Source organism: Haliotis rufescens, unplaced genomic scaffold (genome assembly GCF_023055435.1).
Source record: "Haliotis rufescens isolate VD_foot unplaced genomic scaffold, xgHalRufe1.0.p SCAF_2, whole genome shotgun sequence".
Taxonomy (NCBI): Eukaryota; Metazoa; Mollusca; class Gastropoda; order Lepetellida; family Haliotidae; genus Haliotis; species Haliotis rufescens.
Genome location: NW_025963890.1, coordinates 74,968,993 through 74,992,888, shown reverse-complemented (window position 1 = coordinate 74,992,888; position 23,896 = coordinate 74,968,993). Strand labels below are relative to the sequence as shown.

General features: G+C 43.0%; 1 protein-coding gene across 5 annotated transcripts in view; it reads right to left on the bottom strand.

Moving 5' to 3' along the window:
- Window positions 1-12,045: 12,045 nt before the first annotated feature.
- Window positions 12,046-23,896, bottom strand: part of LOC124133275 (protein patched homolog 1-like) — a 35,940-nt gene continuing 24,089 nt past the window's right edge. For 2 of the 5 annotated variants that reach the window (XM_046497631.2, XM_046497632.2), the window contains 5 exons: window positions 23,710-23,835; window positions 19,464-19,608; window positions 18,948-19,069; window positions 17,871-18,050; window positions 12,046-13,169 (listed from right to left, as the gene is read on the bottom strand). In XM_046497631.2, coding sequence (XP_046353587.2) covers window positions 12,891-13,169; window positions 17,871-18,050; window positions 18,948-19,069; window positions 19,464-19,608; window positions 23,710-23,835 — 852 coding nt within the window. In that variant the 3' untranslated portion in view covers window positions 12,046-12,890. Of the gene's footprint in view, window positions 13,170-13,485; window positions 13,520-16,994; window positions 17,021-17,870; window positions 18,051-18,947; window positions 19,070-19,463; window positions 19,609-23,709; window positions 23,836-23,896 lie in introns of all 5 variants that reach the window. The other 3 variants (XM_046497634.2, XM_046497633.2, XM_048400564.1) reach the window with 3 other exon arrangements.

Sequence of the window (23,896 nt, the reverse complement as noted above, 5' to 3'; positions counted from 1 at the left end):
TCATATTGAGTCGACAACATAGTCAACAACGACTGCATTGATGTCGTCAACACAGGGTATGGCCTCAACTGCGATGGAGAGATGTCTGGTTGACTAACGAATCAAGATTTCTCCTCCGTCGAGGGGATGGAAGAGCACGGGTCTACAGACATTAGGGAGACCTTTGCGTACAGTAAGTGGACAGGTTTGGTGGTGGTAGCGTTATGATGTGGGTGACTATCTCTCATCATGACAGGACAGGTTTGGTCCATATCTAGGGCAATCTTACGGCTAAACGATACACCAACGAAATTCTCCTACCACACGTCATGATGTAGTCTGTCTTACAGACCCTGATACAAATATATATCAAATGCAGCCCATGCAAGTCTATAATGTTTGGCAAGTCTAGATTACTGCAGTATCTGAAAATGAAGAGAGTCACTGGGCTCCCTTTATTATATTTTTATTAAGATAATTGAACAACTGGGTTTTTTTCTGTACGATATGTTCATTTCAGAGACTAGATGTTAGTCTAGTCATGATGCCAATCACCGGATTGTCTGGTGGTCCAGACTCGATTATTTACAGACCGCCGTCATATAGCTGGAATATTGCTGAGTGCGGCGTTACACAACAAACAAATAAACCAGACGTCCTCCCAATCGCAGCCAACGGCATCGGTGTATTCCAACAGGACAACGCTCGACCGCATATAGCACGGATCACAAGAATCAATACAACAACGTTGATGTTCCCCCCTGGCCCTCCAGATCCCCGGATTTGAACCCAATAGAGCACCTGTGGGATGAATTGGGATGAATTGGCTGTTGCGTTGCAGGCCGAGTGGGCTACCATTCCCCAGAATGTGATTAGAACATTCGTCTCTTCCATGGGCAGGAGATGTCAGGCCGCTTTTCACAAGTCTCCTTGACATTTGTCCGGTAGATTGAAGGTATGCTGTCCTTGCCGCCTGCAGTTTACATGCAGACACACACACTAAAGGACCCGTGAAGACCCAGGTCTTCATCCTCCCATGCTTGCCCGTAAACGGTGACTATTTGTCCCAAGAGGAGGCTAACGGGTTCAGTTTTACTGACTTGGTTGATGCATGTCATCGTATCCCAATGTGGTGGATCGATGCTCATGATGTCCATCACTGTATTGTCTGTTCCAGACTCGATTATTTACAGACCGCCGTCATAATGCTGGAATATTGCTAAACAACAAACAAACAAACATACTAAAGCTGATGTCCAAGCAAACAGAATTACAACGTTTTCATTGCCAGAGTTCTCTCATGATTAATCTCAATGTGACAAAGCCTTGGGGTTCCTGGCTTGTCTGGTAGTTTTAAAGTTCGGGGTTCGTTTTCCCTTGATAAACCCATGAAGCTCGCTCTCTGCGTTCTCCGTTGTATGGCTTCGATATTGCCGGAAGCGCCGTAAATATGCCTTGGTTTTTACACCCCTCCCCTAAATCATTCCACGTCGAGTCACAGCCTCGCGAAGCATCGTTACCGTCAGAGCCAAAAAGACATTGAAGGAGTCAAAAAGGTATTCTGCGCGAGTAGCAGTGACATTAATTACACTTGACCTCCGCTATTTCAGCGACACACGCCATGTTGTAGTATCTCTTAATTATGTGCTGCCTGCCTGCCTGTACTACCATGTCCTCTTCCATACCAGTGCCTCGGTCATTACTTATATATAGAGGATGCTATCACTCTCCTGTTATCACGCGGACATGCTCACAAGCTGAATGTTATACACGTGAATTCATCAACTTGGATAATTACAACAACAAAAAATATTTCTTGTTTCCGTTTCAGATTCAGCCTTGGGTGTACCACGTGGCAGTGGATATGTCTGCTAACACACGCCATCTTCGACTATATAGGGCATTGCATCTCCATTCTATCATAATAAATATAATGGAGATATGTATAGGACAATCGAGGATGGCGTGAACCACTGTTATAATGTTTGTCGCGGCGTGATTTATAAAAGCAAAAATGAAATCGATCCTTTATTTTATATAAATATGAATATGAAATAACGTCCAATTTAGCATAACTGAATTTGTAATTAAAAAGAATCAAATTGAGACATTGCCCCATATTTCAAATCGATTGTTTCGTGACAGTGAAAATATCACCAGACCATGTTGTCACCTCTTAAGGATGATAGTCCCCATATTTAATACAGGTTAAAGTTAAATATGCATGTACATTTAAGTATGAATATTTGAGGCAACGTAAATTTACAAGAATTTGTAATCGTTGGATGCGCCAGTAAAATATATGGCGTTGGCCCTACATCCATTCATTGCCTGTCGTTAAACCGGCACACTGCGCGGCATTCCACGCTCCCTGTCACACATGTCAATCGACTGTAACGCGTCCTGCTGGTTCATACGGGCACTCGTTGTGGAACATACCACGAGACACGATGAAGTAGACTCTCAATTGAACACGTGTCAAAGAGTAAACATTCAAAAGACTAATTTCGCTGCTGATGTCATGGCCACCAATGGTACCATGCGCTGGTTCCTAAGACTGACAAAAATACAGGAGGGACTTAGCATTGGAATAGTTGCAGCACTGCTCACCATGTCTCGAAGACAAGACTAATAATTTGCCCTCACATTGCTATACTTATACACTAAGGCTTTATAAAAGCAGAATTTGTTTGTGGGATGTGTGGTCTCCGTTGCCCTAATAAAACGTATTACTTAAGTTTGTGTAAAATGTGTTACTTATATCCGTAGTTCAGCGTAAACCTTGTGTCATTTTGGTTTAGCCAAAACATTACAGGTTTTCGGACATCATACGTTTTCGGACGGCCATGTTTATCGCGATTACTCACGCTATAGCAAGGGGTTTGGCGTCACACAGACATTGTAAATACTCAGATGATGGTCTGTTTTTAAGATAAAGTCGTCGTTTATAACCGAGTGAGATGTTTTACAGAAAACTACGAATTTTCTTAAGCCTCAGAAAACCCATAACACGGGGATACATATCATTCACAGCTCGATGCAAAAAGTGGATTGAACGAACTGTGAATGCACAGGACGTTTTGATAACCAAGTTCATATCAGATTCTTGGTATTTTTCAAGTTACAAAATACCGCTGTGAGAATGTAATCTATAAGAAACAATAAGCGAAAGATGCTTTTCTCCACCAAGAACAATTTGAACTTGGAATTTGCAGTCAAAGATTTTTTACTGTCGCGTTTAAGATTATTTCCCAAATAAAGTGCCGTGCATGGCCACGTTTGTGTGTGCGTGCGTGCGTGCGTGCGTGCGTGTGTGTGCGTGCTGGTTCTAGTCCGTCCATATGCCGGTTTTATATCGCTTGCCCACTGAGATACAATGCCACATAGACACATGGACAAAAATATGCTGACTCCGAACCAGTCCCTTTTTATCACCTAATGTCGGGCGCCAGGCAGGGTAACAGCATGTACCATCTTAGCTATGACACGGCCAGGGATCGATCCACCGACCTGCCGCCCTTCGTACAGACACTCTATCCACTAGACCAAGGAGGCGGTCCGCTATTAACAAACATTGAAACGAACACATGAATAATCTATGTTCACAGTTAACAAATCAACTCCACCTGGTTCGTTATTCCAACGGGCATGTGACGTCTTTTGTCGACCTGATTTTTTTCAATAAATGCACATTGATTAAGAAGAAACCATGCCAGTTCGTTCTGAGGAAAGATGGTTCTAGGGTCGCCCCGATCATTGCTGGAATCGAAAACGAGAAACAAACCGCATTATATTTTGCCTAACTGTGGTGTTTACCTTTCCCCGAATAAATGATGAGTCACCGCCAATTATAACCTCCTTGAGCGTAGACTTACGTCTGTGGCATCTTGCTATAGGTCACTGAGTATATCAGCGTCATCACCCGCCATCTTGTTTTTAGTCTCGCAGCAATTACCAACAGTACATCAAAGGACCCACGAAGTGCCGTCAGCCGCCCGAGCATGTTCCTGTGATATATTCGTGTGACGTCCCCACACAGCCTCTGGAACTACCACGTCTCGAGTTGCTTAATACTCCGTTGTCACTGATAAAACTAAACCAGAGGCTTTGATGAATAGATAGACTGCAAATGAGTTATTTAATAAAGAATTGTAACGTAACAAAAATAAATATACAGAGACTACTGGTTGGGGTCACATGACCCGTATCTCAGTCGTATGTAAAGTACATTTAGTAGCGCCGTTACGTTGTGCATACCTTAACATAGACTTGCAACAGTCGTAATGATATGTTTTGTACATAGCACCCATGCAGAGTTCACGATTTATATATCTAACCAAAAAGGATTATTAGTTATCAAAATAAAGATATAGGGGATAATTTAAGTATCAAGTGAAATATGTTTCACTACCCCTTGTATTTGCGACTAAAAGGTAGTTTCGTGTTACAAATGTAACGAAAAATAGCTAGGGTCGAGAAAATTCACTTTTATACATATAGATATGATTATAAACAAGATCAACTTGATAACTACGAGACCGCTGCTGAAAACCAAGGAATGCCCGCTGGTCAAGTAACAAACATGGCGCTTTGTGAAACTAACAGTCTCAATTGACCGGTTAAATGAGATATTTACAGTTTATAACGAAACATTTTCAAGGGAATAAGGCCAGGTTCACACAGTGCCGATTATGGCTCCCGTTTGAGATCAGACAGCGCAACGGCACGAAAAGTGAAAAAGTCGGATTACTATCCTTAATAATCTGGAATGTCCTATCATTGTCTGAACGCAGTCGTATACGTCCGTAACAGAGTCCTACGGATCGGAAAAGGTCCAGAGAGGTGGGCCAAGCACTCACGACAGTATGGTGCGTCCCTTGACATTCCCTTATCATGTCTAGTCGGATTACAATCTTGACTATGTCGTGACAGATTCTGCTGTATCGGATCAAAGTCGCAACAATGTCCTGTGTTGTCTCGACGGTGTCCTGTGGATCGGGACGCTGTCATGATGAACGGGCATGAATTGTTCATTGCCGAACGTCTTTGTCGGTTCACTGTCCGGTCACTCTCTTATCTCTGTCGGCATTCGGGAGAATCGGGACGCTGTTGGGACAGATTCGGTCGTTTTTTTACCATGGGGAAGTAACAAATAGGATCAGATACAGTTGCCCACACCCCCACCCCTGGATTTTGTATAGAAAACAGTTTTATTTGAATCATGAAAAGTTGGGGACAAGTTATACTTGTACAAATATGAACAACATGAATGAGTGAGTTGGGTTTAACGCCGCTTATAACAGTATTCAAGTTATATCACGGCGTGTCAGAATAATGTGGGAGGAAAGCCCAAAGTGGTGCAGGTCTCAGGCGTTTACCACTTCGGTGAAACCGACGAGCACGGTTATGGTGCTGACAAACCTAGAAACATAATCGGGGCGAACCGGGATTCGAACCCACAATCACAGGTTTTTGGCGTGACCAAGGGACGCAACTCTGAACAGAGACGACTGGGCCACCCGTGCCCCCTTTAACAACATGAAATGCTTAAAATACGAATCACCGAATGTTACATCACAATGGAGGTGAGTGAATATTGTTTTACGCTGCTGTTAGCAATATGTGTGGAGATTCGATATTTTGTCAGCTACAGCTGCAAAACCAGATACTTTTGAAATTAAAAATATGAGCCAAAATGTCGCACCAATGTAATTTTTGGGGTAAACAATTTCTTCTTCTTTTCAACAGTCTGAAGCATATATATTTATTTCAAGAATGTTCTGGGGCAGTTTAGTTGTTTCCGATAAAATCCCAGCCAAGCACCAACACCCCGCAAACCCCAATCGACCTGTGAAAATCCGGGTTAGTCTGGGTCTCAAGCAACCCATGCTACTACAGCTTGTCGCAAGAGGAGATTAACGGGATCGGGTGCACGTGGTCAGACTCGCTGACTTTGTTGATGCATGTTATCGTATCCCAAATGCTCATGATATCAATCGCAGGGTTTTTTGGTCCAGACTCAATTAATTATGTATGATGTTCAATAAAAATTATATAACTTTAGCGGTACTTAATTCCCTAAAAAGGAGAGTACTTGCGCTTCGTCAGCACTCACAGAATACTTCTTCATGGTCATAATTTTAAATTAATTTTTTTTTCTCATAATAAACAACTGCTGATGGATATCATAGATATCTTATCTTTTAAAATCAATTTCATTTCATTTTTTTCGGCACAGAATTAAATTTCTAACATTGTAGGCCCAAGGGGTCATGTGGTGGCAAATTTATGTCCTACCCCAGTCTTCATTAAACCAATTGCGGCAATTTATTTAAAATGACATAATCAAATTAAAGAACAGTTCTTTCAATTTTTAATTTTTACTTCATAAAACAAACTTGGTATTCTTTCTTTTTCCCCTCTGTTTATTTTTCTGCATGGTCGTGTAATGTAAGGACGATAGCTGGCGGTAATATGTGAAATAAACTGTCAATGTAATACGTTGATCAGTGAAGCATCTGCAAAAAAAACATGACAAGAAACATGCATATAAATGATTATGTGTGTGTGCCGTACTGATTGTTGAAACTGGTGTCGCTCGGTAAGTACTTTTGTTCTGACGTCAGAGAATAATGAGTCTCGGTGACCTGCCGAAACAGATTACAATGGGCGGAAAAAGAAGACCTTGAGGATGACCTTGACTCTTGACTTGACTTATCGATTCTTCATGAGAGGATATATACTTGACATGATATGCCTGCCATACCAAACTATAGCTTCAAACAAAACACGGGGCCACGGTGCCAGGTCAAATTCTGAAAAAAACTTTCATTAGCTGTTGAAAACTGTTATGTCGTCACCAAGGACATTCTGTGACGTAAACTGTCCATACAGATTAATGCGCGAGTTGTGATCACCTCGGTAGTGACTTAGCCATAGTGTGCTACCGTTTCAGCAGGACATGTTTGCACATTTCGCGAACACCTGGTGTCATCGATTTTCGATGCTCAATTCATATAACTATCACCGTTATTTTGCCTTTCACGCCCATTAATGGCATTAATATCATGTTGGTTCTTAAAAACTCGAAGGATTTGCTTTTGCAATCTCAGAAAAGAACAAAGTTCAACTCTGTCAAAACATCTGATATTGCAACATCACTATCTTCAAAGGTTCGTGGCAATTTGTCAAAAATGAAGGCAAATGTCATCTACTGTTTGCTGAGAAAACAAATACATGAAATACTGGACTTCCTCACAGACAACATTCATGTGAAACTTGTTTCATCTGTTTCATCTCTACATAGATGCAGAAATATTCAGAGCCCTCCCTTTTGAGATACAGCCGCGCATGCTCTTTCTTTGAAGATTTCAAAAAGTTGTTTGATCAAGGTTACATCATTCATGGCCATAGCAAATTTTTTTAAAAAGTTGCAGATACACCTGTGGACGCATCAGTGACCAATCTGATGTCCGATGCAATTCCCTATTCTGAATTTGACCACACATTCCCTTGTTTGTACGGCCATATCATGACTAGCACAACTTATAAATTAATAACACTTAGTCTGTATATTTCAACATCAAGGCCCTTCAAGGGTACAGCCACAAACAATCTCAGTTACTAATTCATTCTACCAAATTTTAAAATAATCGTTTACTTTTTTACAAGGCATTTTTTGAAAATGAATCTACTAATTCAACATATCATTGAAGTAAGGTAAAATGGGGTCTAACATCACGTCAAAGATTATTGCATTTATATTTCTCATGCATGCACGTGTGTGTATGGCTGCTTGTACTAGTCCGGACTAATGCCGATTTTATAGCGCTAGCACACTGAGATACCATGTCGCATTTTAACATGAATACCCCACTCAGACACACAGTATACTGACTCCAAGTTGACCAGTCCTTGTTCAAGCTCCTTATTGCAGAGCTATAGGCAGGGTAACAAGAAGTACCATCTTTTAACATCTTTTGGTAGGATGCGGCCGGGGATCGAAACCCGGACCTTCCGCTCTACCACAAGACCAAGAGGGTGGTCTCATATAAACAAACATATGACTAAATAAGTGTTCACACTATTAAAAAGATCCTTAAGATGTGGGGTGGAGAACAGGACATTCTTGACTGTGATTCTCTCATCCCAAGGAACACATATTGGAAGATCCTCACCTTTCAGAAAATACTCAGGTAAACTTGTATGGCCAGGACGACATGCTCGTAAAATGACCTCTCCAAATCTGTGACCGACAACCCAAGAAGGTGTAACTGGTAGTAGGTGTTTTCTCATGTAATCTGTTTATACATACTCAGGAATCCCGCTTCTTTTGCATTAGATCTCTGGCCTAGCATCTGGTGACAGGCTTGCAGTCGCTGTACTGTATTAGAAGTGGAGTCACACATTTAGTACAAGCATCAGCCATTGTGGTACCCGCCATGACAACATGGCTGGTCAACCATCCAAAGACGATGTCGCGCTGGCCAGTGGAAACAAAGTTATTCATTTCCAAAATATCAAGAATATGTGGAGAATTAGTTGTCATATTAGTTATTGCCTGAAGTCATGAAAGAGAATCTGAAATGATGATAATCTTTTGAGATTTATTTTGAAGATGAATATATTCCAAAGCATTGAACTTAGCAGTGAAAATAGAACTTTTGTCTGGCGGAATGATCATGGATCCAATGCCAGCGCATTGGCCAGTGTGCAACCATACTTGGATCCATGAAAACTGAGCGATAAGAATCGTATTTACTTCTTTATTGAACATACTTATGTTGATAAACCAATTGATTGGTGTCAACTTTGTGAAACCTCGTGATGAAAAGTTCTACTGACAGCCGCAATATTGGACTTGTCTAAATCCCAAAGGGTGGAACCAGTGTGTTTTCTATATTTCCCTTGGCGTCTACATTTCACAACGATGTTTGACATACGATCGAGCATGCCCTTTCAAAGAGCCTCATACGACTCTTTCTCAAAAGTTGTGTCATGAAGATTACAACATTCAAGGATTTAATAAAGCTTTCAATAAGTGTTTGGTAGACATGTGGAGGATATTTCCAAATAAGCCATCGGTGCCGCAGGATACGCTCACCTTTTCGCGAATACATAGTATCATCAGTATTTGACCGTGATTCATGAAATATGCTTATGACAAAGTGGGAATCGTACAAAGGACTCTGCTCTCCTTTAGCGGAGATTTCTTATGAATATGGAAAGGGTGGTCTTGCCGCTCACGAGGATTACATATGCAATCATGTTGGACGTGATGGGTCAGAGTTTAATTTCGTAACATACTGAAGTGCTAATTTGATACAACGTTGTTTAAGGCATGGCTCATCAACCTCCACATAAAAGCAGACAACAGAATGTCTTATAGGCTCAAAAGCAAAGCCTTAGTCCTTGTTATTGATCAGAATCTAACGTTTCTATATTTCTTTTACACGCATCGCCATATCCATCGGAGCTGTAGTACAATTTAGAGCGGATCAGTGTTCAGTACAAGTGAAGTAGGGTCAAGGGAACTTCTTCGGTATCAGACAATGTATCGGATGCTATGTCGTTTCGACATAAACTGGTACTTGATATCTTTTGCGTTGTGACTAGACAGGGACCCAGTTAAATTGGCACCAGTTACCTCATAATCTAAGGGAGAGAACTCAGGCCTGTTTACCTCGAAAACGAAGACCTCCTAACGGCATACATGTTCACACTTATTGTGAGCTTCCTGCTTTCACTGAGAGAAGAAATGAGTGTATATATTCAAACACTGATATTAACTCATTCTAATTGCTTTTTGTTTCAAATAAGAAGTGATTTTTGCGTGTACACTTCCCCTTTCATCAGAGCACCAACGGATTATCCAACCCTGTTTTGTCTCCTTACTGTCTATTTTCTAGAATTTTGTGCTATTTTGCAACATACAACAATGTAACAAGCATTTCTCATGGAACCTTTAACATCAATACAAGGTCCATTCTGTCAGTCTACCAACTAGGCACACAGGTAGATTCATTTGAAATCTAAATAAGATCATCAAGACAAAACTATTGAAGGATCAAATACAACAGACGACTAACTATCACCTGCACTTTTCTTTATTCACTTTGATTGGTTCGTGTCCACCATACTGCAACACTGAAGACATGAGGTAAGGTATTCATACAAACATTAAGCTGACACGCCGTGATATAACTGGAATACTGTTAAAAGCGGCCATAAACCCAACTCACTCACTCACTCTGTTCATACTATATATTTTATTTTTCAACACTATTTTTGAAAATACTTTAAATAAATTAAATAAAGATTCTTGGTCATTTTGTTCAGTTAATAACCAAAAATCTTTTCAGATCTGAGGTTAGGTTTTGTAGCAACCTCTTTATGTGACCTTGACCTAACCTTATTTCCACAGATTCCGATGCATTCGATCTGTAATTTAAACTGAATTTGGCAAAAATATCTATATTTGTATACTAAGAGTCCAGAAACCAATCTGAGGCCAGTATAAGTCATTATCGTGTGACCTTTGACCTTGGAGATAATTATCAAACTGTTACTGATTATTGCTCTTGATATGTTTTCAGCGGTGTCGTTTGATTGAAGTTTCAACAAGGTCAGTCAAGTAAGCTTGGACCTTTTTCACCAATTTTCTGATCTTATTTATTTGATCCATCTTCAAATAACCAAATCTGGTGAAAAACCATCAACGTCTGTCCATGTTATTGTCTGGAACTACAAATGTAAGGTGGAATGGACATGGAACGTTTTGATGCCGTATTAATGCCGTATTAACTCTACTGGACTCCGACCAGTTGTGGTAATCATATTATGACCGCAGAGTAAAAATAAACATCTTCATAAATAGAAACAAGTTGATTCTGAATTCACAGCAAAATATTGACAGGCTGTCTGATGGAACACAGACACTGAGGGCATCACATATGCAGAAATAATATATATCAACCAAGCCAGATACATAACTTATGTTTCAACAATATCAACAATAACAAATAGTGCAATAAATAAAATTATCAATACAGAGAATTCATTCATGTTCATTGTGGTGCACTGTTTTATGAATTTTAAAATAGAGAATTGGTTGATAACATTGTCAACAAATTATCAATATAGAGAATTGATTTATCATAAATGCAATCAAACATAATGAAACAAACATGCACTGGTACATACTGGTACATACCAGTACATACCGGTACATACTAGTACATACAGCCATGTCAAGATTCAACACAGAGAGATACAATACATAGTGTTTGTCAGAAGTAAATCTGTAAAATAAAAACAAGTGATGCATGTGCTGGAATTTCTCACTGCAAGGATGGAAGTGCACTGCTACTGTATTTGGTTCAATGTTGGTCCTCATCGGCACTAATCAGTGGATGTTCTCTCACATAAAAATATCAAACGGTTTTTGATAACAACAGCTGTTATCGATAAATGTCTCATATCCTCAGGTTCTTCCAACTGCTATATGTCAATCGAAGACTTCCTGTCTAAACTGCATGTTAACATTTGACCACGGACTGAGTATTTGATAACAGCCATGAGTCCCTCTTCTTGAAGGTCACTGGTAAGGTCATCAGTGGTGAACAGATGATGTGGTTGATGAAAACAAGGACGGTTGGCATGGATGACAATTTCATAATCATATCCAAATATCTTTCACTGAATACTGTGTGTAGTCAAGGACCATCTGACTCACTTGGAGGTAAGATGGAGCAGCCCTATCTGTGAATAATGTACAAAGTTTGGCCTGCTGGCTGGTCCCTGCCCAAACAAGTCCTGTCATTGTGAGGTAGTTTCCTGGTGGCACCAGGCCGCCTTCTTGCATAGCTGACACCCCCTTCACTACAGTAGACACATCCTGGCCCCCATGACTACAGGCCGCCGTCATATAGCTTGAATATTGCTGAGTGTGGCGTTAAACAACAAACAAACCCTTGACTACAGTAGACACATCCTGGCCCCCATGACTACAGGCCGCCGTCATATAGCTGGAATATTGCTGAGTGTGGCGTTAAACAACAAACAAACCCTTCACTACAGTAGACACATCCTGGCCCCCATGACTACAGGCCGCCTTCATATAGCTGGCATATTGCTGAGTGTGGCGTTAAACAACAAACTAACCCTTGACTATAGAAGACACATCCTGGCCCCCATGACTACAGGCCGCCTTCATATAGCTGGCATATTGCTGAGTGTGGCGTTAAACAACAAACTAACCCTTGACTATAGAAGACTCATCCTGGCCCCCATGACTACAGGCCGCCTTCATATAGCTGGCATATTGCTGAGTGTGGCGTTAAACAACAAACTAACCCTTGACTATAGTAGACTCATCCTGGCCCCCATGACTACAGGCCGCCGACATATAGCTGGAATATTGCTGAGTGTGGCGTTAAACAACAAACTAACCCTTGACTATAGAAGACACATCCTGGCCCCCATGACTACAGGCCGCCGTCATATAGCTGGAATATTGCTGAGTGTGGCGTTAAACAACAAACTAACCCTTGACTATAGAAGACACATCCTGGCCCCCATGACTACAGGCCGCTGTCATATAGCTGGAATATTGCTGAGTGTGGCGTTAAACAACATACAAACCCATCACAATAGTAGACTCATCCTGACACCCTTTCACTGCTGTACTTATCCTGACACCCCTCCAATGTTGTAGACTCATCCAGACACCCCTTCAGCACAGTTGACTGATCCTGACACCCCTCCACTGAAGCAGACTCACCCTGTCACCCATTTACAATAGTAGACTCATCCTGACACACCTTCAGCATAGTTGACTCATTCTGACATCCCTTTCACAACAGTAGACTCAACCTGACTCATCCTGACACCCCTTCAATTTGGAAGGCTTTTCACAAATGACTGTTTTCCGCCTGTGTAGCATGGGGCGACAATTTTGGCCACAGCTGGCCACGGAGATTTGATTGTCCATCCGTTGTTCTATCACAAATCCTGTCATGATACTGAGATAGTTTTGATCTTCCCCGTGATGGTGGCGAGTAGTCCAGCTTTGGAATGTACACATCTGTACAGCTTGTCACGTGGGTTGTGAGTCCTATCTGAACTGGGTGTCGGACAGTAGGGTGTCGGCCGGTAGGGTGTCGGCCGGTAGGGTGTCTCTCAATACCCATCTGTACAAATGTAAGCATAGACACGTTAGACAATGCCCTGACCCCAATCTCTGATGCCTATCACCATCCATTTCTTGTGTTACTGCTGTACATTAGTATAAACATCAACATGTTCCACCAAAGATAATCTTTTGATAAAGACCTTCATTGTCTTTTACTGAAAAATGAAGGAATTATGTAGTAAACTATTTTATTCCGAGCAAAGACTTTATCCGCAGAAATTATTTATTATCTTCATCGTTAGCATTATGTAGCGTTAAATAGTTTCGAACATTTTGCTGATACTTTGCACCATCCCGTAACCCTAGTAACTCACACTAGCTACTGAAGTCTACAAAGACCCAAGAGTCCTGCAAGAAACAGACAGGCTTGTGTTAGTATGCAGAAGGTTAGTACAGAAACATGCCATGCTTTCATTTCAATAACGGTTGTACAAACAGCTGAGTGAGTTAGTGAGTGTTTTGTTGTTTAACGCCGCACTCAGCAATATTCCAGCTATATAACGGCGGTCTGTAAATAATCGAGTCTGGACCAGACAGTCCAGTGATTGACAACATGAGCATTGATCTACGCAATTGGGACCGATGACATGCATCAACCAAGTCAGCGAGCCTGACCACCCGATCCCGTTAGTTGCCTTTTACGACAAGCATAGTCACCTTTAACGGCAAGCATGGGTTGCTGGAGACCTATTCTACCCCGGATCTTCACGGGCCGAGTGAGTGAGTGAGTGAGTGAGTGAGTGAGTGAGTGAGTGAGTGAGGTTTTATGCCGCTTTAAGCAATATTCCAGCATTATCACAGCGGGGAATACCAGAAATGGGCTTCACACCATGTTACAAAAAGATGATGATGATGTTGTTTAATGCCACACTCGGCAATATTCCAGCCATATGACAGCAGCCTCAAAATAATCAAGCCTGGCTCAGTCAAACCAGTGATTGATGTTATGAGCATTAATCTAGGCCATTGGGGTACAATGACATGGAATCAACCAAATCAATGAGCTGAAACCATCTGATCAATAAAGTCAACTCGAATGACCAGCACAGGTTGCTTTGGACCCATTCTGACCCGGAATCCCCATGGGGGCATATGTGGGTTATAGGTCCAGCACAATAGCAGTACCGGTATTATCAAACCCTGCAACATAATATACGCAGATAACTACAAGCATTGGCAGCTGGGCAGTTCATACACCCATCAACTGTTCTCTGGCAACAACACAATTACTGAACTGTTTGATAGGCATTACTTAGAAGTTGACAAATGACAAAGTAGACACACTTTATGGATAACAACTTCTTTAAATACTGCAAAGGCGACGTTTCGGTATAGATCCTTATACTGTTGTCAAGCAAGTCAAGATGGGAGACAACTGGGGATCACCAAAACTAAAGGGAGGCTACTAGGGATCATCATTGCTGAAGGGAGGCAACTAGGGATCACAATAACTAAAGTGAGGCAACTAGGGATACCATTACTAAAGGAAGGCAACTAGGCATGACCCCAGCTAAAGCGAGGCAAGGAGGTAGGTACTATCAGGCACTGGTTAGGTTATTTGGTTATTTTAGGTGCAAGGTGGACTTAAAAAATGTTATTCATGAAAGTGTCTTCAGTTCCAAACTGTTTGATGTTACAGATTTCTTACTGAAACAAGTGGCAATGGCTGTTTCAAGATGTTTCAATTTTGTCCATTGTGCAAAGACAAAGAATAAATCAAAGTGTGAGTGATAGAGTGAGTGACATGGTGTGTTAACTTGATGAGGAAGGAAATCCCATAGTGATGCAGGTTCTAGATGTTCAGCACTCTGGGAATCGGTTTTGTATAAACATTATCATGGTATCCTGGCACAACTAAGGGAAGCAACTCAGCATAGCACTTGATGCCTTAGACGACTAGGCCACATGTGCCAGCGAAACCAAGGACGGTGTAACCACCAACATAACTGTACATTGGTAAAAAGTAAACAAAGTCAGGATGTGTAGACTGATACAACATCATCAACATACAACATCAAAGGCATCTACCACATGTAGCAAGACATTTGAAAACAGGACAACATTATAACTAAATTTGAGCTCTTGACTCTTGTGCATCAAATCTTTAAATTCACCCATGAGAAATATTCAATGATTATTTTTGGAAAAGCACACATCAGTAGCTTCGCATGAAGTCTGGCCCTTTAATCATACCTGTCAACAAGTTATTTGGGGGTTGGGGTGTGAGGGGGTGGGGGGGTTGTTTGTTGTTTAATGCCGCACTTAGCAATATTCCAGCTATATGATGGCGGTCTGTAAATAATCAAGTCTGGACCAGACAACCAAGTGATTGATATCATGGGCTATGATCAATTGGGATACGATGACATGCATAAACCAAGTCAGAGAGCCATATGACATCAAACTTTTCTAATTTTTAAAACCTAACACCTGCCAAATGATTAAAGCAATGGTCTGTCCACTATCAAATACCGGTATCCACAAGACAATTACTGCTTACTTAATAGATGCAATCTACACTGGGTATCACCTGGATCTCAACCAATCGAACAAGCCATGCACCTTTAACTTAGATATAGATTTCGGACCTGAGGGGTCCAGATAAAGCTGACAACTTGTTGATATTTTACTTTCACAATACTGCTCTTTTGGATCGAAGAAGAACAATCCATAATTATAGTACATTTTCTCAAATTTGCATCTTCAATAATGATAAATCAGCTTGTGAATACACATGAAGAAAACACATTAAAAATGTTACCTACCCTTAATCTGAAATTTTTAAAATGATAATTGTACTGTGGTTTTAGTTTCTCATCCTCAACTTTTTGTTAAAAAAGGTAGATTTGCTCAAATTATACATAAACAGCTTGGCAGCCATGAATATATGTTTCTCCATGCGAGCATGCCCCAACATGACAGACATGACATACTGTCCGAAACATGCACACTGCACACAAAGCATGCACACTGCACATAAAGCATGATCCTGACCTTGAGCATGACCTTGCTAATTCATGTCCTTCAGGAAGCAATAGGAGACAGGAGGCAAAACTTAGGGAGCAGTTCAAAAGTACAATGTTGGATAAAAACATGGATTCTTAAGTTTTGAGACATACACGACCATTCCAACATAATTGAAAATGTTGACATCCCTAAAGAGAATCTGTCATCACACAAATCCAGTACAATGATTCCTAAAATTGGTGTGCAGCAGAGTTTTTGTGTAGTTGAGGATGTCGTGTTGACTGCACCTTCACTCAGCACGTTTACAGATCATCATGGGGATCGTATTCATTCTCTCAGAAAACTAAGATGATTAGAGCTGTTATTTATTCACTTGAACTGAAATTCCAGAAAAATTGATCTGTGTCTAACAGAAAAATTGACAACCCAGCACCCCCAACTATTTTTGACCTGCTCCCAAAGAGGTTAGACAAGCAAGAAGCGAGTGAGTACATCTGGTCGATGCCCCAGTATTCCACTTGTAATACTTCAGCTGGTGAAGTATTGGGTGAAGCAGGGTTGAGAATTGGATATTTTCCTTTTCAGCTGAAACTTATTTCCAATGGAGCGTGGTCCACAAATTGGGGGTGTTCATCCGATTTTAACAGATTTGTGGTCACTAAAATTCGTGGAAATTTGCTGATCTGTGGAAGATTCTCACCCCTGCTGATGTTAAGATCAAAAGACAATGTAAATGTTTTCAGTGTTGGGAGTTAAATTGAAAGTTAAAATATCCGAAATCAGCTTTCAGTTGGACTTTACATTTTCCTGTCTAAAGCCTAGGAAGGAGAGTGGAGGGTATTATGGCATGACATACACAACTTACACTGGATCAAGGAGAGGCTACAAAGAGAGGCACATGAGTGAGAGTGTAAGCTGGAGGCCGCATTGAACAGTGTTTTTCTTATATTACAGCATGTTACTTCTTTCAGTGGCATTTAGAAGTTGGTGTGATGAAGTAAGACAAGTTCTATGGATGAACAACTTCTTTATTACAATGAGTGCGATGTTTCGGTGTAGATCCTAACACCTTTGTCAAGCAAGTGATACAGCATGTTATCGTTAGCTTGATGTGAGATACCTGAACTGACACAGGTCTTTGACATTTATCATGTTGGTGAAGCAAAGGAGCACGGCACCGAGCTGACAAACCTAGAAACACAATCAGGCTGAATCTGGTATTTGTACCAACATGTACGTTTCAGGCACGCCCAGGGGACACAACTCTGCACAGAGAACTGTGGCACCACAGAAGACCAGGCCACCATGTCCTCCTTGAAATGGGGTTTAACATCGCGTCCAAGATTATTGCACTTATATAGCAACGTGCATGCACCAATTGACCACGGAGGCGGTCTTCCTTGTCATCAGTGCGTGGTTATAAAGCCACAGTGGCTAAATATAGTACTAGTTTCAAAATGGCAACTTTCATTCCAGACTATGTTTCAAAAAAATAATTTGACAAAGCTCTCAATTCAAAGTTTAAAACAAAACAAGAAAATTCTGTCATGTCTAAAAGATGGCTGAGATTGTATGGCAGTTCTTTCCACAGGCTTTAGAAAGAATATTACATTTAATGTTTAATCTTTATAAAGGTAGGGAGCATTAAAATCTGATTTAAATGAGAATATGATCAGTAATATTAAAATACAAGACAATTTACTTCTGCAGTAAAATGGAACCGATCTCCTACCTGAACATGACCATTGGGACAGTCCGGGGTGGGGTTATCTCCCTGTGCTACTGTGATGTGATTGGTCGAGTCTTCTGTCCTATAGCTGGACTCATAAGGCTGTGGTCCCACCCAGCTGAGGATGACAGGGAGGTAGACCAATCCATGGAACAGCCCAAATATCACAACTGTCATGAACACCTGTCAAACACACATCATGTCACAATTATCCTGGCAGAATGGGTGAGTGAGTGAGTATGGTTTTACGCCGCTTTTAGCAATATTCCAGCAATATCACGGCAGGAGTCACCAGAAATGGGCTTCACACATTGTACCCATGTCAGGAATCGAACCCGGGTCCTCGGCGTGACGAGCGAACGCTTTAACCACTAGGCTACCCGACCGCCCCTATCCTGGTAGAAATCTGTATGATCTGTCTGTGTTATCATAAATACTTTTTTTTTGTTGTTGGTGTGTTGTTGATTACAACATGCAGCACATCCCATCTATATGGTGGCAATTAAAACGAAATTTTTCCCGAATAATCACATCAATATTTTGTTGATAGCCACCCTAAACATTGTGAACCCGGCATATTTTGCGGCAACTTTTCCCAGAATATCTCAGCCCCAACCCTTAGTAAAATTCTTTTCTATTTGTTTGATTGTTCACACACTCAGCAATATTCCATATGACGGCAGACTGGAAATAGCCCAACGTGGACTGGAAATTCCATTGATTGATATACTGAGCAATCATCCACGCCAGCGCGGTAAGATGACATGCAATCAGTTACTAAAACAGGTATGAGGTTGACCGCAAGGTTGGTTGGTTGGTTGGTTTGTTGTTTAACGCCGCACTCAGCAATATTCCAGCTATATGACGGCGGTCTGTAAATAATCAAATCTGGACCAGACAATCCAGTGATTAATATCATGAGCATCGATCCGCCCATTTGGGATCGATGACATGCAACAACCAAGTCAGCGAGCCTGACCACCCGATCCCGTTAGTCGCCTTTTACGACAAGCATAGTCGCCTGTTACGGCAAGCATGGGTTGCTGAAGACCTATAGAGTGGATGAGAAGCTGCCATTACGCGGAAGAAGAGAGCAAATCCATAGCTGGAGCTGTTAGCCAGGAGGACGAAGGCCAGGAAGGTACTGAAGCCGCCATTGAACACTGCAGGACCAATTGTCTTCAGTGTCAGGATTGACCGATCTGCATCAAGATATATCACTATTCTGACTGAAAATATTTTATCACTGCTTGAAGAAAAATCAAATTATATAGTTTGGTCAGACACCGTCTGCAAAAAACCCATACAAGTCGGCTGTGTGTACCGATATCATAATGTTATTTTTTACTTGTAATCTAAAGTTTAATGTCATTTGCTAGTTGCATCACAATTAAAAATTGAGTTCCCATACTGAGAATGTCTGATGCAGCACAATGCAGACCTCACGTCCCACAAACCTATTTCACCAAACATTAGTCTGTGTAACTTTGAATGTTCTACAGATGTTGGAGTCAGGGTGTTGGTATTTAACATATATTGCACTGCCCTGAAGTAATGGTACCCAGATATTAACTGCTTGTTGCCGTGGTGACTCACAGTTGCGGTCTCCATGCACCGTCATGAAGGTGTGACCTATATGTGCTGAGTAGTCAACGGCGATGCCAACGGAGAGGATGAGGAGGACGCTGCTGGCGGTGTCGATTGTCACACCCCACAGCTCCAATGCACCAGCAACATCAATCTGCAACATCCACAACAGCAAAATGTAGGAAGGAATATATCGTTGTAGTCCATCTTACAACCTGCAAGGCCAAAAATAGCAAGAAAAAAGGGGCACATAATTGTGAGAAAAGATTGCCAAGCACTGCACTCCGATGGTATGCAACATTCTGGAACACTTCCTGAACACCAAAACAATGAAGGAATATTTGCACCAGTATGTTCTTGTGAAAACATACAACTCTGCAAGAACTCAAAATGGTTGAATTTTGTTATCCAACAAGTTGAAGCAAAGGAATGGAATAATGAAAAAAGGCTCAGAACTAAGAAGGATTGCTACATGGATTAGTTGTGTTTCAGGTGTCTGTGTTTAAAGATCAATCTCCATATCATAAAGATGCAGAAAATAACTAAATTTGTTTGGTCAGCAAAGTTACAACCGTAAGAAGACTTCTTTTTTCAGGAGACAAAACCAAGATGGTCATGTGACTGATACATAAATTATAAAGTAGTTTTGGTCCCCTTACATATTATTAACAGTGATGAATGTCTTTGCTTCACTCCAATACATCGGGTCACTGCCTGGCTTGCAAACCAAGTTCCTGACTCACCAGAGTGAAGGTCACTGCCTGGCTTGCAAACCAAGTTCCTGACTCACCAGAGTGAAGGTCACTGCCTGGCTTGCAAACCAAGTTCCTGACTCACCAGAGTGAAGGTTTACTGCCTGACTCACCAGAGTGAAGGTCACTGCCTGGCTTGCAAACCAAGTTCCTGACTCACCAGAGTGAAGGTTACTGCCTGACTTGCAAACCAAGTTCCTGACTCACCAGAGTGAAGGTCACTGCCTGACTCACCAGAGTGAAGGTTACTGCCTGACTTGCAAACCAAGTTCCTGACTCACCAGAGTGAAGGTCACTGCCTGGCTTGCAAACCATGTTCCTGACTCACCAGAGTGAAGGTTACTGCCTGACTCACCAGAGTGAAGGTTACTGCCTGACTCACCAGAGTGAAGGTCACTGCCTGACTCACCAGAGTGAAGGTCACTGCCTGACTCACCAGAGTGAAGGTCACTGCCTGACTTGCAAACCAAGTTCCTGACTCACCAGAGTGAAGGTCACTGCCTGGCTTGCAAACCAAGTTCCTGACTCACCAGAGTGAAGGTTACTGCCTGACTCACCAGAGTGAAGGTCACTGCCTGACTCACCAGAGTGAAGGTTACTGCCTGACTCACCAGAGTGAAGGTCACTGCCTGGCTTGCAAACCAAGTTCCTGACTCACCAGAGTGAAGGTTACCGCCTGACTCACCAGAGTGAAGGTCACTGCCTGACTCACCAGAGTGAAGGTCACTGCCTGGCTTGCAAACCAAGTTCCTGACTCACCAGAGTGAAGGTCACTGCCTGACTCACCAGAGTGAAGGTTACTGCCTGACTCACCAGAGTAAAGGTCACTGCCTGGCTTGCAAACCAAGTTCCTGACTCACCAGAGTGAAGGTCAATGCCCGACTCACCAGAGTGAAGGTTACTGCCTGACTCACCAGAGTGAAGGTTACTGCCTGGCTTGCAAACCAAGTTCCTGACTCACCAGAGTGAAGGTCACTGCCTGACTCACCAGAGTGAAGGTCACTGCCTGACTCACCAGAGTGAAGGTTACTGCCTGGCTTGCAAACCAAGTTCCTGACTCACCAGAGTGAAGGTTACTGCCTGACTCACCAGAGTGAAGGTCACTGCCTGACTCACCAGAGTAGGGTCACTGCCTGGCTTGCAAACCAAGTTCCTGACTCACCAGAGTGAAGGTCACTGCCTGACTTGCAAACCATGTTCCTGACTCACCAGAGTGAAGGTTACTGCCTGACTCACCAGAGTGAAGGTTACTGCCTGACTCACCAGAGTGAAGGTCACTGCCTGACTTGCAAACCAAGTTCCTGACTCACCAGAGTGAAGGTCACTGCCTGACTTGCAAACCATGTTCCTGACTCACCAGAGTGAAGGTCACTGCCTGACTTGCAAACCATGTTCCTGACTCACCAGAGTGAAGGTTACTGCCTGACTCACCAGAGTGAAGGTTACTGCCTGACTCACCAGAGTGAAGGTCACTGCCTGACTCACCAGAGTGAAGGTCACTGCCTGACTTGCAAACTAAGTTCCTGACTCACCAGAGTGAAGGTCACTGCCTGGCTTGCAAACCAAGTTCCTGACTCACCAGAGTGAAGGTCACTGCCTGACTCACCAGAGTGAAGGTCACTGCCTGACTTGCAAACCAAGTTCCTGACTCACCAGAGTGAAGGTTACTGCCTGACTCACCAGAGTGAAGGTCACTGCCTGACTTGCAAACCAAGTTCCTGACTCACCAGAGTGAAGGTCACTGCCTGACTCACCAGAGTGAAGGTCACTGCCTGACTTGCAAACCAAGTTCCTGACTCACCAGAGTGAAGGTTACTGCCTGACTCACCAGAGTGAAGGTCACTGCCTGACTTGCAAACCAAGTTCCTGACTCACCAGAGTGAAGGTCACTGCCTGGCTTGCAAACCAAGTTCCTGACTCACCAGAGTGAAGGTCACTGCCTGACTCACCAGAGTGTAGGTCACTGCCTGGCTTGCAAACCAAGTCCCTGACTCACCAGAGTGAAGGTTACTGCCTGACTCACCAGAGTGTAGGTCACTGCCTGGCTTGCAAACCAAGTTCCTGACTCACCAGAGTGAAGGTCACTGCCTGACTTGCAAACCAAGTTCCTGACTCACCAGAGTGAAGGTCACTGCCTGACTCACCAGAGTGAAGGTCACTGCCTGACTCACCAGAGTAAAGGTCACTGCCTGACTCTCCAGAGTGAAGGTCACTGCCTGGCTTGCAAACCAAGTTCCTGACTCACCAGAGTGAAGGTCACTGCCCGGCTTGCAAACCAAGTTCCTGACTCACCAGAGTGAAGGTCACTGCCTGGCTTGCAAACCAAGTTCCTGACTCACCAGAGTGAAGGTCACTGCCTGACTCACCAGAGTGAAGGTCACTGCCTGACTCACCAGAGTGAAGGTCACTGCCCGGCTTGCAAACCACGTTCCTGACTCACCAGAGTGAAGGTCACTGCCTGGCTTGCAAACCAAGTTCCTAACTCACCAGAGTGAAGGTCACTGCCTGGCTTGCAAACCAAGTTCCTGACTCACCAGAGTGAAGGTCACTGCCTGACTCACCAGAGTGAAGGTCACTGCCTGACTCACCAGAGTGTAGGTCACTGCCTGGCTTGCAAACCAAGTCCCTGACTCACCAGAGTGAAGGTTACTGCCTGACTCACCAGAGTGTAGGTCACTGCCTGGCTTGCAAACCAAGTTCCTGACTCACCAGAGTGAAGGTCACTGCCTGACTCACCAGAGTGAAGGTCACTGCCTGACTTGCAAACCAAGTTCCTGACTCACCAGAGTGAAGGTCACTGCCTGACTCACCAGAGTGAAGGTCACTGCCTGACTCACCAGAGTGAAGGTCACTGCCTGACTCTCCAGAGTGAAGGTCACTGCCTGGCTTGCAAACCAAGTTCCTGACTCACCAGAGTGAAGGTCACTGCCCGGCTTGCAAACCAAGTTCCTGACTCATCAGAGTGAAGGTCACTGCCTGGCTTGCATACCAAGTTCCTGACTCACCAGAGTGAAGGTCACTGCCTGACTCACCAGAGTGTAGGTCACTGCCTGGCTTGCAAACCAAGTTCCTGACTCACCAGAGTGAAGGTTACTGCCTGACTCACCAGAGTGAAGGTCACTGCCTGACTCACCAGAGTGAAGGTCACTGCCTGGCTTGCAAACCACGTTCCTGACTCACCAGAGTGAAGGTCACTGCCCGGCTTGCAAACCAAGTTCCTAACTCACCAGAGTGAAGGTCACTGCCTGGCTTGCAAACCAAGTTCCTGACTCACCAGAGTGAAGGTCACTGCCTGACTCACCAGAGTGAAGGTCACTGCCTGACTCACCAGAGTGTAGGTCACTGCCTGGCTTGCAAACCAAGTCCCTGACTCACCAGAGTGAAGGTCACTGCCTGACTCACCAGAGTGAAGGTCACTGCCTGACTCACCAGAGTGAAGGTCACTGCCTGGCTTGCAAACCAAGTTCCTGACTCACCAGAGTGAAGGTTACTGCCTGACTCACCAGAGTGAAAACAACGCAGGTGAAGACCAGCACTGATGTCCAGATGTTTGCGATGAGCAGCAGCGTCACCAACAGCACACACCCGCCAGCCAGACCCAGGTTCCGGTACAGCTCCGACAACAGCACCTACATGTCAACAACAGCTACAGCTATGTCGCAATGGAACATCTACAGCTATGTCACAACG